The 15,007-nt window shown below is 42.1% G+C and overlaps 1 protein-coding gene across 1 annotated transcript in view; it reads right to left on the bottom strand.

Annotated features, from left to right (window-relative positions):
• Window positions 1-13,960, bottom strand: part of LOC113481714 (deleted in malignant brain tumors 1 protein-like) — a 22,678-nt gene extending 8,718 nt beyond the window's left edge. Inside the window, exons 1-5 of the mRNA XM_026851554.1 lie at window positions 13,928-13,960; window positions 13,730-13,786; window positions 10,245-10,302; window positions 9,518-9,832; window positions 351-671 (exon numbers count right to left, since the gene is read on the bottom strand). Of these exons, the coding sequence (XP_026707355.1) occupies window positions 351-671; window positions 9,518-9,832; window positions 10,245-10,302; window positions 13,730-13,786; window positions 13,928-13,960 (784 nt within the window). The remainder of the gene's footprint in view (window positions 1-350; window positions 672-9,517; window positions 9,833-10,244; window positions 10,303-13,729; window positions 13,787-13,927) is intronic.
• Window positions 13,961-15,007: the final 1,047 nt, after the last annotated feature.

The following is a 15,007-nucleotide window of genomic DNA, read 5'->3' as shown; positions in this document are numbered from 1 at the left end:
GATCCCGGGGACTCCCCCCTGCCCTGGGCAGCCCATTCCAACGCCCAACAGCCCCTTCTGCACAGAAATCCTTCCTCAGAGCCAGCCTGACCCTGCCCTGGGCAGCTTGAGGCCATTCCCTCGGGGCCTGGCGCTGGGGCCTTGGCTCCAGAGACTCATCCCCCCTCTCTGCCCCCTCCTGGCAGGGAGTTGCCGAGGGCCAGGAGGTCTCCCCTCAGCCTCCTCTTCTCCAGACTGAACCCCCCCAGTTCAATTCCGCTGATGGAAACATGATGTGCATCAGAATTTTAGCTGCCGGCCATCTTGCTTTGCTCGCGAAGCAATAGTTTACGAAAGATGTTCTAACGTACCTGCGCAAATGACGCTGGCATCCTCTTTGTGATGGCAGTTATGGACAGCGATCCCTCCATGGGAGCACTCCCACAGGTTGTCTTCATCCCCTCCGCACTGCACGTCATCGAGGAGGATGCTCCCAGAGCCTTGACCAAACCGGGCTTCTGACAGAGCTTGCAGAGCTTCCCCGCACCCCAGGCTCCTGCACACCACCTTGGCGTCCGCCAGCTCCCAGGCATCGTCGCAGACCGTTCCCCAGCTGCCGTTGTGATAGAGCTCCACGCGGCCCGAGCACTGGTCGTCGCCGTCTGCCAGGCGCAGGGACGGAGCGAAGGGGTCTGCTGGGGAGAAAGAGCCCACAGAGCACATCACTGGGGTTCATCCGGGGCTTCAGGACAAGTGCCACCCCCGTGAGGACAGGAGCACGTAGCCCACAACGTAGCCTGCACTCACAAAGGGTCCTCACCTGAATTTCAGTGCGTGCAGGGTAAATATTATAATATATAAATGCTCAAACTCATCTTTCTATGTGCAATACCCAGCAGGTGTGGACAGAGTCCTCTTCCACATTGTGCTGATCTCCAGGGAAAATTCTCCCCGCCTGCTTAGCTGCCACGTCTCCCCACACTCAACGGGAAGGGTTTCTACCTCTTCTTTATCATCATTCTCATCTATACACTAGTGCCGTCTAAAGGATGAACACAAATACCCAGAGCCAAACTTTTCCTGGAATACTTTGCAATCTAAGGGATATGGTTTAATTTTCTGTGTTGCGATTTTTTTGGTGGGTTTTTTTGGCTTTTTTTTTTTTTTTTTCCCCCCCTTTAAATAATGCCTTGCTCAGCTTCTTTCCCCATCCTTGCTAACCCTCTGGCATAACAGATGGTTGGCACAGCATCATTTCCCCAGAATAGTAGCAGAGCTATTTCTACAGACCAAGCTCATTTCTGAGAGCTGGGTACTTATGGAATACTCCACACATTTATCTCACTTTCAGAGGGAAAGGCTTTTAGAGATCTGGAGTTCCAAATGAGTTTTATGGGCCTGGGGTGTATTTTTCTTTCAGAGAAAGAAATCAGAGACACTGCTGACAACATAATTGAGTTCCTCCTAGTTTGTGGCCATCATAAACTGTACCAAGTATATACACCTGTCTTACTCCTTGGTGGGTCAGCGATTACGAGGTTTTAATTTTGGGACATTTTGCTGTCACCTGGCAGCCATTTGTAACCAGCTAATGCACATCCGTTCAGAATGAGGGTCATGTTTCCTAGGACTCTTTCTCCTTAATTCCTCTTTGCCGACCATGATCAAAGCTCCTTCCATCCGAGGACCACGCTTATCATTTACTTCTGCAAAAGTTGGCTGTAAAGAAATGCCAGCAGCGATGTGCTTGGCTCACTTCCCAAGATCTAGGTCTAAACTTCTACAAGACTTTCAAATATGATTTCAGGGAGGAAAAAAAAAAAATGGGACAAAAGATAATAAACCTGGTGATCCAGGCGATGAATATTCACCAGTGATGGTGAAAGGTGTGAAAGAAAAAGTTTACAAACTGGATTATATTAGCTATCTTAAGTTCAGGTGGGACTAGTGAGAAAGAGGAAGATTAAAAATTCTATCTCTAGATCTTAAGATACAGGCAGAAATAAATTTGTTGTGATTCAGCTGATACTAAAAATGGCTTTACTGGGAGGGAGGCATCTTTCCTATTAAAGTTCTAAGTAAATGATGTATTTCATTAATCTGAAGTATGAACATCAACCTGAAATTTTTGGGGGTGCTTTTTCAGAAAACAAAGGATTGATTAAGTAACAGTCCCAAGAATCTTTAATGTGTTCTTGTGGGGGTGTCTACAGACAGCTGAAAGGCAACTTTTTACTTTCAGCAAATTAATAAGAGAAAATAACATTCGTATCTCTTCAAATTCAATGCTTTGTGCTTAGTTAAGTGTAGAATATAATCAAAGGAATCAGTTAGCATTTAGTTTTCCCGAGACTTTAACACAGCAGTTTACCTGCAATATATACAAATGAAAGTAATGAGATTATTAGTTAGGGCTATAGATGAGTCTTTTTTTTTTTTTTCCTTTAACCATTGAATAGCATCCCTGTTACACAGAAGATGCATAAATAATTTTTTTTTTTTTTTCCCTCAAATACTTGGTTGAGTAGACACAGGCAAAGCACTTAATAGTTACAAGCACATAGTTGCATAGTAATAAGGGAATTATTAGGAAACCATATATACCCCACATATTAAGTTCCTTATGTCTGCATAATAGTCAGCAGATTACTCATTTAAGAAATTCATGTTCAGCTTCTGAAAGCCAAGCAAATCAAAGTAAATCTTGAGGGACCAGCTTAATGTCTCAGTTTCACTGCTGCGTGCAAAGAAGTGCAAACTTCTTTCATTCAGCTGGAATAGAGCCCAGGTTGAATAAGTAAGGCAAGCAGCAAAATCTGACCAAAGCTCTGTAAAATATTTTTTCAAAGTAGGAAGGTTTTCATTTCTATTCTTTTGAAAGTGAACTGACTGGCAGAAAAAAGGTAAAAGAACACCGACTGAAATTTTTTTCTTCACCATGCTGAAGATCTGTCTGTTAATTTCTAAGTCAACATTTGTAGGAATTAGGGTGGATAGATCCTAGATCTGGAACGTGAAAATATTGTTCAAAATAAGGTTAATGGGTGGAGCAGTAAGCAAATCTGTATTACAATTTCCAGTGCTGCTACCAGGGGTATTGAGTCACAGCTCTGAACTTCTGACAGCATAGATAAGGCTGTAGAAGATGAGTAGTGTTAAAAGAAGTTTGAGGAGTTATCAGTTGCTTTGCTAATTGTTTATCACGTTATGCAGCATCTTGGACTGACAGATGGTATGGGGGTTAAACAGCCAGTCACAGCTACCAAACCATAATGAGATCCTCAGCCCTCGCCACTGAAACTGGAACAGCACAGAGCGGCAGAAGGAAAGGCAAGATCTGTGCGCTCGCTGGAGGACACGATGAGAATTCAAAACCATCTTCACAAACTGAATAAATGTCAAAAGTCAGCAAGCTGGAATTCAATACAGACAGGTGGAACGGGCTGCTCATTGGAAAGAGAAAAAAAAACAATGCACAAAGGCAAAATCATCCTTTCAGCTGGCACAGAAGGACCATGGAAAAACTGGAGCTTGGTAATGTTAACGCTACGGTGAGCCAGTTCAGTCTCAGCCTTGCTCTCAGGGATACACGGGAGCTACTTGTTCTCCTTGGTGCTAAGGAGAGCTCAGCCGCTTGGTTGGTGGCTGCACATTTAGGAAAGAGAGAGGTAATGGGGACAGCTTGGATGAACGCATCAAGAATATAATAGGCTTGAAAATCATCACCTCTGCGGAGAGCTTTAAAGAGCTGAATTTAGTTTATGTGGGAAGTGTCTTTCGCCGCTCTGAAGAGGGGTCACCTAAAGAGGGTGCCCACAGAGAGCTAAAAGTAGGCACTACAGAAAATGCCCATCAGTAAAAGAACTTTGAATATAGCGTCCAACACATTTTTTGGTGTGTCTCGAAAATATCTGTCAAGTCCAGAGGCAAAATACACCTAGTCATCTTTCCCTGGTGGAGATTTGCAGAGCAGTTTAAAGCCTACCGGTGCTACCAATTTCTGCTTCATTAGGACATAAGACAGCATGTGGTGGGTAGGAAGGTCCCAGCTCAGCTGATGTCTGACAAAACAGCGCTGTCTGGCAAAATTCTGGTTTTAAGATTTTTTTAATGCCTAAGAAATTATTTCATAGATTAATTAAAACAGCTCATTCGTTTAAAACCTGTATTTAATATATATAAGAATTATTTTATTGTATGTAATTTATTGTATTAGATATAATATTTGTATTTATTGTATTTAATAAAAGATATTACAAAATGGATGATGGACTAAAAGTTGACCCAACAAAGAGAATGGGGAAAAGGTGGGACACGCACACACACTGCAGCATGATCAGCCCTGAAGAAGGGCTGGACCTGAGCTCTGTATAATTTCATTTCTCCTCCCCGAGGACCACTGAGAAGTGCTGAGGAGGAGTACAGGGATGGGACAAGCATACACGGTATGCCCAGAGTTGTCCCCTAGGCACCTGTTTGCAGCTCGGGGACTTTCTGAGCCCCAAGTGGTGCCTCGTGTGGTGATGCAGGACAGAGACATTTCTGCTCCTAAAGCACACAAAGCACCCGGGTTGTATCTGGTGGTTCCTTACCTTCGCTCAGGGTAGATGGAGATGCTGGAGCTGTTAATGGCTCAGTACTGTCTGTGACTGCAGGAGATGTGACCACGTCATCTGTTTCTGTGACAGAATAATCTGTTGAAGCTTTGAGGAAAAATGCAATAGGAACAATGAACAATAATGACCAAATATGAATATGAACCAGAATTACATTTTTGGTTGAAACGATCTGGATTTGCTATAAAAGTGTGAAAATGCAGGCACACGGACTTACCCCTTGCATTTCTACGCAAGTCTCTACCGCGACATAATACCATGATAAATAAATATTTTAAATCTGGATTTTTAAGCTTCTTTAGTTACAGGAGAATGAAGTAATGTGTTCTTAGCTCTCTTCATTAAAACTTCATTACGTACATTTACCGTATGGCTTTCCCTTAGGTCACTTAGACTCAACATTGATTTTGCAACTATAACTTTGTCTTTATAAGCTGTGCTTAGATTTTCTGGTGTAGGTATTTTCTCAGTCTCTTCATTTACAGAAATGGATGCAAAAGAGGAATACAGGAATACTGAAGGGACTGTGAAAGAGTTGAGGAAATACATTATTGGAGAAAAACATTATCAGTGATAGAAACTAGAGCTGATGATTGCTGATAGGATTTTGATTATGTCCTTGAAGGAGAAGTGAATTGGATTGTAGCTGCTAAAATCTGGTCATTTCAGTCAAAACTTCAAGTAAATAATTACTCAGGTAAGGTGATATTTGGTCAACGTTGACAATAAGGATGTGGGCAGCAGATCTGGGCAGCAGATCAGACTTTCTGCTGATATTCTCCATAGGCAGCTCCACAGAACAACTACAGCCATCATTAATTCCTCAGTGAGAGAGTCCAACAGGGATGAGTGGGAAAGTCTAGAGAGCCAGCTTCTGTACTGTGTCGGGCGGTGGCATCTCCATCTTTAAGACTGGGAAAGACGTATCAAAGATCATTGAATCTTTAAGGTGAAGATTTCCCAGTCTGATTTAATCATTGATGCTCCACTTCCCAGACAAAAACACTGGTATTTGGTTACTTTTGCCGATGCCTAAACTATACAAATAGCAGAAGAAGCTTAAAGCTCTAAACTGTTCATAACTGCGTACCTCCCAAAATTTAACAGCCCAATATTTTAGAAGTGCAGGGTTTAGAAGCTGGATGCTTTCTTCATTGAGACGATTAATTAGCAGTTAACTGAGCTGAAACTTTATGCAGTTATTGTAATCCTAACAGTAAAATCTATTTTAAACAAACTGAAACACTATTATTTTTAGATTTTATGGCATAGTGTCTGTTCTTACCTTCAACAGCTGTGGAAGGGATTTCTGGAGCTGAGGTGCCACTGTCTCCTGTAAGCGGGGTGGGTGAACTGGATAATTCTGCAGTATTTTCAGAGGCTGGGAGAAGAAGGAGAAAACATAGAAAGGAGGGAAAGTGCATTCAGTCAAGGCTGAATGACTGAAATCAGCTACAGATGAATTTAATTGCCTTCAGGCTTCCTGGAAAAAAGAGTCCGTGTAGTAGTTGTCTTCCACATCCATTAACATGGCTCAGAAATGGGTCTTCATGTTAATGCTTTGCATTACAAGCATCTGAAAAGTTTCAGACTTCTTCCACCAAGAGTGAGAAAAGCTGGCCAGAAAGCCAGCAGGTTGGTACCACGCAGATGAAGTTCACAGACAAGCATCAGCTGTACTGAGAGATGATGATGATTTTGCAACATCTCTTGGCATCTCCACTGATATTCCCTCTTAAGCAAAACCTATAAGCACCTTTTCTAGTATGCTACAGGTTGTGCAAATGCCCTTCACCTGTCTGCAGAACACTCAGGGTTTCTATTCCACCCCTGCGATGGTGGTGGAAGCCAGGGAGGCACCTGTGCTACCAGAGCAAGCTGTAACGATGAGAAATTAAGCGGTTGCAAATAGCAGTTAAAAACACAAGTGTGCTTTGAGGAGCTTGTGACTTGCTTTAGGTCTCAGACTTGACAGAAAACCGTGTTATCAGTCTGCTAAATAATTGGAGAGGCAGAGGTCCAACTGAGGAAAGTGAATGCGAATACCTGGCGGTGCTCTTTAATCTTTCTGGAGTTTTTATGAATCTCAGACACACAAAATCACAATGATCTGATCACTTTTGCTTTACTTCAACGTGTGGTATTTATAGCTCCAAGCTCTGAGGTATTAATCATTAAATGCATGCATTCCTGATAAGTCCTGACAGCCTGATATTTCTGAAGTGAAGATGTCCTAAGGGGGTTATTCCTTCACAGAGATGTTTAATTTGTAGTTGTCTGCTATGAATGTTTTACAGATTTACATGGTCACATCTTAATTCACCTGAAAACCTCAAATTAACAAAACAGTTGTGTAAAAAAAGCGCTTGCAGAATGGCTGTTCTTACCTTTATAAGCTGTGGATGGGATTTTGGGAGTCGATGTGACAGCTTCCTCTGTGACAACAGTGGGCACAGGAGACGTAACTGAGGCTAAGAGAAAGTTGAGGAAATACAAAGAGGAGAGATTGGCAGCAATTAGGAGTGAACATGTGAACTGAAATCTTCATGAAAGTAAGTGGATCTGGGCTTTGCAGGACAGTGAGTCAATGCATAGCTTTTTGCTGAAAAAAAAAAAAAAAAGAATTTCCTCTTCATTTAATATTTAGTAATAAAGATAGTAGATATTTCTGCCTGCATTCTTTTACTACTAGAGATGCAATGGTTGTTTGGAAAGATGCAAAGTGGCCATTGTTAAGGGAAATAAAGAATGAGCTTTTTCTCGTGCTTTGGAAGTGACTTCCAGCATGCAAGTGTGTCTCACCTTCCTCGAGGGTTGTCAAGGTCCCTGGAGCAGATGATGTGTCGGCCGCAGTTGTGCTTGGGCTGGGTGCAGAGGAGGAATCTGCAGAAGTGGTCAGGGGGCAGGGAAATATGTTACTAAACAAAATCATCACCATGTAAAAGAAAAAAAACATTTCAAGGATCTGTAAAATCATTAATACTTCAGGCTTCATGGAAAAGAAAGTCAGTTCCCGGGACTTTGTGCTAATGTGGCTCGGAAGAACATCTTCCAAGTAGTAATTATAAGTGAGCTTGGGAGACTGATGCAACTGGTGCACCTCTCAGCAGGGTATAAACACACCTCACTTCCGTTCGATCTTTGCACTAACTTAAGAACCAGGAATAATTAAGCAAGGTTATTAAAGGAATTGAAGGTGAAGAAAATATCCAGGTAAGAGTGCCCCAGATGAACTGATTGTCAAGATCTCACCGTACATACATACAGTCTTGATAATTGTGCATGCAGGTGGGCTTAATCACGTACCCATTATCCCTCCAACCACATTTTCCTCTGAAAATGAAGATAGTGTTGGCCACTGGCCTATGAAAATAAAGATAGTGTTGGCCATTGGCTCCCCCAAGGCTAATTACATGCAGAGTTATTAAATATTTTCACTGAATTTCCAGTGTTCCTCCTGTCTGCTCTAAACAAATTGTGTATATGGCTCAAAATTTCCGCACATGACGTTTGCAGGTTTGGTTTTTTTTTTTCCCCTCGCCTTTGCTAGCAAATGTCAGGGGTTCTGTGGTAGATGTCCCAACAGTGCTGTCTGTGGAAAATGTTGGTGCAGAAGTGGAAGTCTGGGGCTCCTTTGAAGTTGCTGGAAGTCAGAGGAAGTAAATGATTAGAGAACTGTAAGAATGGTCATGAGAACTGAAACGCTGGTCAAGTGATTTAATCCTCAGGTTTTATGCAGCACTGGGTTAGTGCACCAGACCTTAACTTCTGGTGGAGTGAGTGAGATTTCTGTTGATTAATGGCAGTTCTAAATGAACTTCAGAAATATTTGCCAGTGGTGCCATCAAGGGCAGAAATCATGTGCAGAATATGCTGCGACAGTTCAGGGCTACTACAACGTGGTTTTGCGGGTTCAGGTTTTGAGAAAAGATTTTGGGAACCAACCTCCTGTGCTACATATAGAAAAAAACTACATTTTAGCCCCCATTCCTCTGTGTCTGCATTACGAAGAGCATAATTAACTCAACGTTTAAAAACCCCAGGAAATGTGAGTAAAGTCTGTAAGGTTTCCAGGGTGCTATGATTATAGGAACAGGAAAAAAAAACCAACAGGATTCAGAAGCTTAGACCTGGAATGTTAAGACTTGCTTTATGTTTTCCCTAATTATTAGTAGATGAGTAGCAGATACAGTTCCTATGAGCAATCCGAAGAACAGAAATAATGTTACAGTGGGTGAATAAATAGTAATTTGGAGCAATAACTAGTTATTCAGGGCATACCTTTCTAGAATACCGTCTGCCAAGGGGCTGTAATCGCGTGATTTTTGAGTTAAAAAATTAGACTCTGAGCATTTCAGGAGACTGTGACGAGCCAATGGACTTACATCTCAAACCCCCTGCCCTACCTGATGGTGCAACCGTGGAGCGTGCCACACTTCTGAACATTAAAAAAAAAGCGCAAAAATTTACTTTTATTGTGCAGTTATTTATATTGCTTCCAAATAGGCTGCTTCTAGCTATGCAGTCTTTGATTTGACTTATGTTTACGACACGAGTGTTAGTTTTTATTTTTAATTCGGACATGCCCATTTCACATCTGGATGTGCTTCTATATCCTCTTAACTTGTTACCTTCCTTATCTTGGGAACAGCCCGTAACCAGATGTGGACTAAAGTGGGCCTGAACTACCCTCTTTTCACCATTTTCATGCTCAGTGCTTGTGCTACACCTGGTATTTTGTCCAGGACACCTTTTGTTCCTCAATCATGCAGAGCAGCCTAAACACGAGGAGCCTCCACATGCACACGTTTCAGCTCTAGTCTGATTTCCGAGCTCTGCTCTGATGTTTTTTGCATTTATGGTCAACAGGAAAATCCAAAGAGATTTTTAAGAGTGCATAACTTCTTTTTTTTTTTTTTTACCTGAACAGATGACGCTGACATCCTCATGGTGTCCACAGTTATGTGAGCTCCAGGTGCCGTGCTGGCAGTCCCAAAGGTGAGATTCAGTTCCTTTACACTCCACATCATCCAGGTGGATGTCTCCTTTTCCAGGGCCAAAATAAGACTGTCCCAGGACAGAGACAATTTGACCACAATGAAGCTGTCTGCAGACAACACTGCCACTATTCATATCAAAGTGATCATCACAGACTGTCCCCCATTTGCCTTTGTAGTAAACTTCAACCCTCCCGGCACATCGGTCCTCTCCAGATACCAGTTGCAGTTGTGGATTTTCTGAAACAAAAGCAAAAATTAACAAGTAAAGCGTCTCCATTTGTTTATTTCAAGTATATCTAAAATTCTTACATCTAAGCTTGCATCCCCATCTCTGCAGGGGTGGACTGCCCAGGGTTTCTGTGTCCCCAGTACCCCGGGCTTACTGGGAAATGCCTGCAGTGCACAGAGCAGTCCAGGGCAGGGAGCTGGACAGCAGAGCCCAGATCGGTGTGGTTAATTCAGCCCCGTTCACACGGCTCTGCTGCGTACAGGACCTGGTCTCTGGGGGAAGGTTCTCGTTGGCCGTGCTGGTGAGAAAACCAGCTCACCCAGAGCTGCCTCCTGTAACTCTACAGGTGCGCTCGGTATGTTCACACTCACCCTCTTACCTTTGGGTTTAAATTTGTCTTTTATCCACTTTGAAAATTGCCACAGTAAGTTTTCACCTCCACTTGCTGAGCTTCCTGGTGAGTTCCACCACGCACTTGCTGTGGCAGATAAGAAAACGTATTAGCATTGATGTAACATACTACAATTCTAGGTATGTTTTGTGTTTTGTTGTGAGTACCCGGTATGTGTTGATGCAGAGTTAGATACAGTACATGTTGGTATGTGGGGTGTTTTCAAAGCAACCCTGCAGTTCCTCCTTGTGACGGGACGGACAAGCTCATTTCCTCATAGTTCAGTGGAAGATGACTCTAGAGGACCTTATTTCATGGCAGCACAAAGAGCAAAGGGATATGACCCCAGAAATCCTTGTGTACGTCCTTCACCTCTAGTGAAGACATGGGCTGTGGGAGCTGAGCTTTGCTGAATTTTACCAAGGTGGTGGAAAGGGTGCCTGACCTTTGCCATATGTGATTACCACAATAGCAGGGGAGGCTGTGGACCATTTGTCCGTGCAGAACATGACAGTTGTTTTGGCTGAGAGCCCAACCTGTTAGCTTAAATCTTTGCAAATGCCTGCTCAGGTCTGTATGGGAAGCCCAACTTTGTCTGACTCTGCAGTGATGAATATACTACATACTGCTTAAGGTATTTAAAAACGTATGTTCGATTAAAGCAGACCATGGCATCATGGTTCGGGTACCAGGGGATGAAATAATCTTCCAAACCAGGATACAAACCTGTGGTCTGACAGTGTGGTTTTATAATCTGTAGTTTTAGTCACGTCTGAAAATCTACTTATGTTCACTGAAAGGAAAAAGGATTTAGGCTGCTAGGGGTCGAAGCAATGTTTTCAAATGGCAGGTTTTTTTAAATAATATCCTTGCTTTTTCAGAATCAGCATGCTCTGGAGATCTGTGCCTGATTCAGTCACTAAAATCAGGAGAAATTTCATGTGGGGATATTTTTTTTTTTTCTTTCAAATTGGCATTTGACTTTCAGACAGTCACTTTCACAGACTTTTACTTTAGTGATGCTAAAGTCCTGGGTTTGCAAGACAGGATCCCAAGTGATTTTTCCAGTCAAAGTTAATCCAGTCTACATTGGGTCAAATCAAAGACAAAAGTGAACCTCTGAAATAAGGACAAAGATTATAGGCTTGCTGAAGTGCTGGGGTTTGACCAAGTTCTTGAAATGAAGCTTAGTCCTCTCTATACTGCACCTCCCTCTGGATGGCCTTTGCTCTTGTCTTATAAATAATATAACAAATCCCTTAATCTTGACTCCATGTAATTATCTCTTTTTGTAAGGGATTGACGAGACTTTATTTGTGGCGTCCACACTGATAATTAAAGATCAAAGTATCTCATTCAAACTACCAAGATCATAAGGAAGGTTTGGGGTTATTATTGCTTGAAGTTTGAAGGAACATAGCACTGCAGTAAAATATATTTCCACCTGTTGTCTGGCAGGCTGTTTTGTGTTTCTTTTTCTCTCTTCCTCTACGTTTTTAAATGTACATTATAGAAGAATTTAAATTAAAAACTAGAATATTGGAAGAAGGCTGTTTAGAGAACAACTTCCCCAAATTATTCTCTCACAGAAGAGAAACAGAGAAAATATTCTTCAGCACCTCCAGTTTTGGAATTTAACCTATGGGCTTGATCCAAATCACTAAATTAAAAGATAAATTAAACCAACAATTTTATGGTACAAATCTTGTCAGCAATATTCTAGGAGACTCTTTGCCACACTTCCCAGCAAGGCAGTCTGTCAGTAACTAATTCTGTCTGTAACATTTCCCCACAAGCTTGGAAAAAATTTAGATACAGTACCTGGTTCAGATAGAAGAGTAGCACTTAGCAGCAACCAAGTGAGACTCACTTGAGGGCCCATTTTCATTGCAGTTGTGTGTTCTAACCCAATGCAGTTTCAGAATTTATACTAAATGAGTTCTGGTCTGCATCAAAGGTGTGTGCTGTGCAATTTGATCTTTCTTCCTGAACTTCCAGATCAATGCCAAGGAAGTGATTTACTGAGTATTTTCATTTCACAGGGTACATCCAGACATCCGGATAAGTAGATCCAGATCACAGTGCTGTTCCGGACCGGCTACCAAGGTCTTCCCAAACACTCCCCAGGCACCTTTTTGGCCGTGTGTTGATGATGTGGTTGTTCCAGGAAGCAGTGATTTACTTTTGGAGATTAGGCTGTTTGGTAAGGATTCTCATACCACCAGCTAAATTGGTTTTCAATTTACAACCATAATAAACCACATTAAACTGGTGTGAGAATTGTGCCAAGAGAAGATTAGCATCCTAAAAATGTCAGCAAAGGCTCGACCAAATTCTCTCTGTCTGCTACAGATTATTCCTGTAAGAAGCAGTTTCTATGCTTTTTCATATTTCTCTGACTCCTCTTTAATGTGGGACTAAATCCCTCTATCATGTCTCAGATCTGCAGTTATCTTTCTCTCATTTGCAGCCTACAGAGCAATAAAATGTCTGTAAGAGATATCGGCCAAGGCATGGTTGGGTGGGAAGAACTGTTTTGGGGGGTAAATAAGCAGGGCTAAACTACAACAACCAAGGAAATGGAGCAAGATAGGGCCAGAAGGTGCCAAATTAAGGCAAACAAGTCAAGGAATCTGTGTGTAAAAACAGAGAAGCATGACCAATCGCCATACCCTGTGCTGGGGAAGACCAGTGTAGACTTGAAGTCATGAGGCGCCATGGAGTGATCTGCACTGATTTGATGAGATCCCTGAGAGAATGATGAGCGCTGATGGAGCCCAGCAGGGAAAATCCGAATGAGCTTCATGAGCCAGGAGGTTGTGAAGGGAATTAGTCACCTTCCCTACTTTACAGTAACCATAAATGCTGGACACGATGAATTCCACTAATTCATGCCCTGCTCTCCATCACCAGTTTCACAGCTGGTGTGTTTCTGATCAAACTAGACTGAGATTTTCTCCTTGTCTTCAAAGGACAAAAGTACACATGCTATCTGATAGTCCTGTGTGTTACATCCCTCATAAACATAGGTGGCACGGAGCCTAAGGAAGTGGAGCCTTTGTCCGTTAGGGCCTGTGAGACATGCTTTTGGATCTGTGAGATGTTGCACAAAGGAATCGAGCTACAATATATTTTTCAGGTGAAAGGGAGAAACTAGAAACAGGTTTTTATTCTAGTGGCAGGAGATAATGCGATCATAGGAGGAGATCCAGAAGATATTGTAGTGCCAGTATAAATACAAATTAATAAAGGATTGGAAGAAAATATGAAAAAAAAAAGTCATCATGACAAGGAAATATACAACAGGCCACTCTGGAGATCACCCTTTGCCACCTGTTTTCATGGTATCTTTTCAGATTAGGTCACTTGCATGAAAAAAGGGAATTCCATCTAGAAAGACCAGCTGGCAAATATTTGCCTCTAGCAAAGCCACGGATCCAACAGGATCCCTCCAGCATGCAGTTTTCTCCCTGGCATGAGGTGATGTTGTTAACACCACTGTGGCCTCCGATACCCCAGAGGATGCCTCCAGCTCTGTCTCACTCTGTACTGCCAGGGAGAAGACGAGAAGCTAGAGAGAGAAAAAAAGCAAAGCTAAATTTTTTTTAGCTGATTCAAAAATGAACACAAATTCTTTCTTTCTGCAAATGCTCTTCTTATTTTCTTAGCACAGTATGATGTGTGATATCTATCTAGATATTCATGTTCTTACCTTCACAGTATCTTCCTGTGCAAAACCGGTCATGTCAAATATCTAAACTCCTAGCTCCACGTGTCTGTATTAAATTCTTTGTCATTTTCTGAAGTGACTAAGTGGGTTTATAGTAGATTGATATCAATATACTTCTATCACGTAGCTTTAAGTTGGGCCTGAACACTACAGTATGTACCAGTTTTCTTTCCTGACAGCAATTAAGCTATTTCATACAAACATTTTTTCACTTTTGACTGAAAAAGAGATTTAGAAACAAAACTCCAACGGAAATCTCATTAAGATTTTATTCTCAAAACAATGACTAACAAATTTGTTATATCTTGTGATTCGACCCAGATCTAAGTGCTCTGCATTTAAGGGTTTGGATCTAAACAATGTCACATAGAAGACACAGAAGTCTGATGTGTTTGTGCCATTTCGATGCACTTCATATCCACCTCATAATGAAAGTATTTATTTGGCTGCTGCTGGACTTTCAATAATATTCTCTCTAGGAAGTGTAGAGTTCTGTAGAAATAGCTGATGTGTCAGTTGGGTGACTCAGCCGAGCTGTGCTCAGCAGTAAAGCTACTTGTCCAAGAAACCCCATGCAGCAGGAGCATGGGTGATAATGGAAAGTGGGGACATAATTCACATTATCTGGTTGTAGACGTGTAATATATTTAGAAACTAAACTCTTAATCAGTCGTATTTCAATGCACCTCTATTTGGATCCTCGATAAAGGGATAGGAAAATATGGGGAACATGGCTGAACGCAAATAACTTGAATATGAAGAAGCGTCAAAATTTGCTTTTTCAGCATTCCCCAGTGTCTTTTATAAAACAGGTCCTAAAGAAGACATCAGTCTCAGCAAACGTGCGGAGAGCTGAGAACTTTTCTACCTACCTCTTGCCTGGTGAGGCTGGATGTCACCTCAGGCTGTTTTACACCATATCTAAGAAGTAATGGTGGTAGGTGGGAATGCTAGCAGGGACAGAAGGTTTGAACAGCTAATCTGTAGTGATAAGTGACAAAGAATGACCAGCCTCCACGTCAGACGCTGCAGCTCCTGTCACAGACGTGGAAGGTGGCATGA

Source organism: Athene cunicularia (genome assembly GCF_003259725.1).
Source record: "Athene cunicularia isolate RWA chromosome 6 unlocalized genomic scaffold, athCun1 chr6_part1, whole genome shotgun sequence".
In the NCBI taxonomy this organism is placed as follows: domain Eukaryota; kingdom Metazoa; phylum Chordata; class Aves; order Strigiformes; family Strigidae; genus Athene; species Athene cunicularia.
This window is presented reverse-complemented; position numbering and strand designations above follow the sequence as displayed.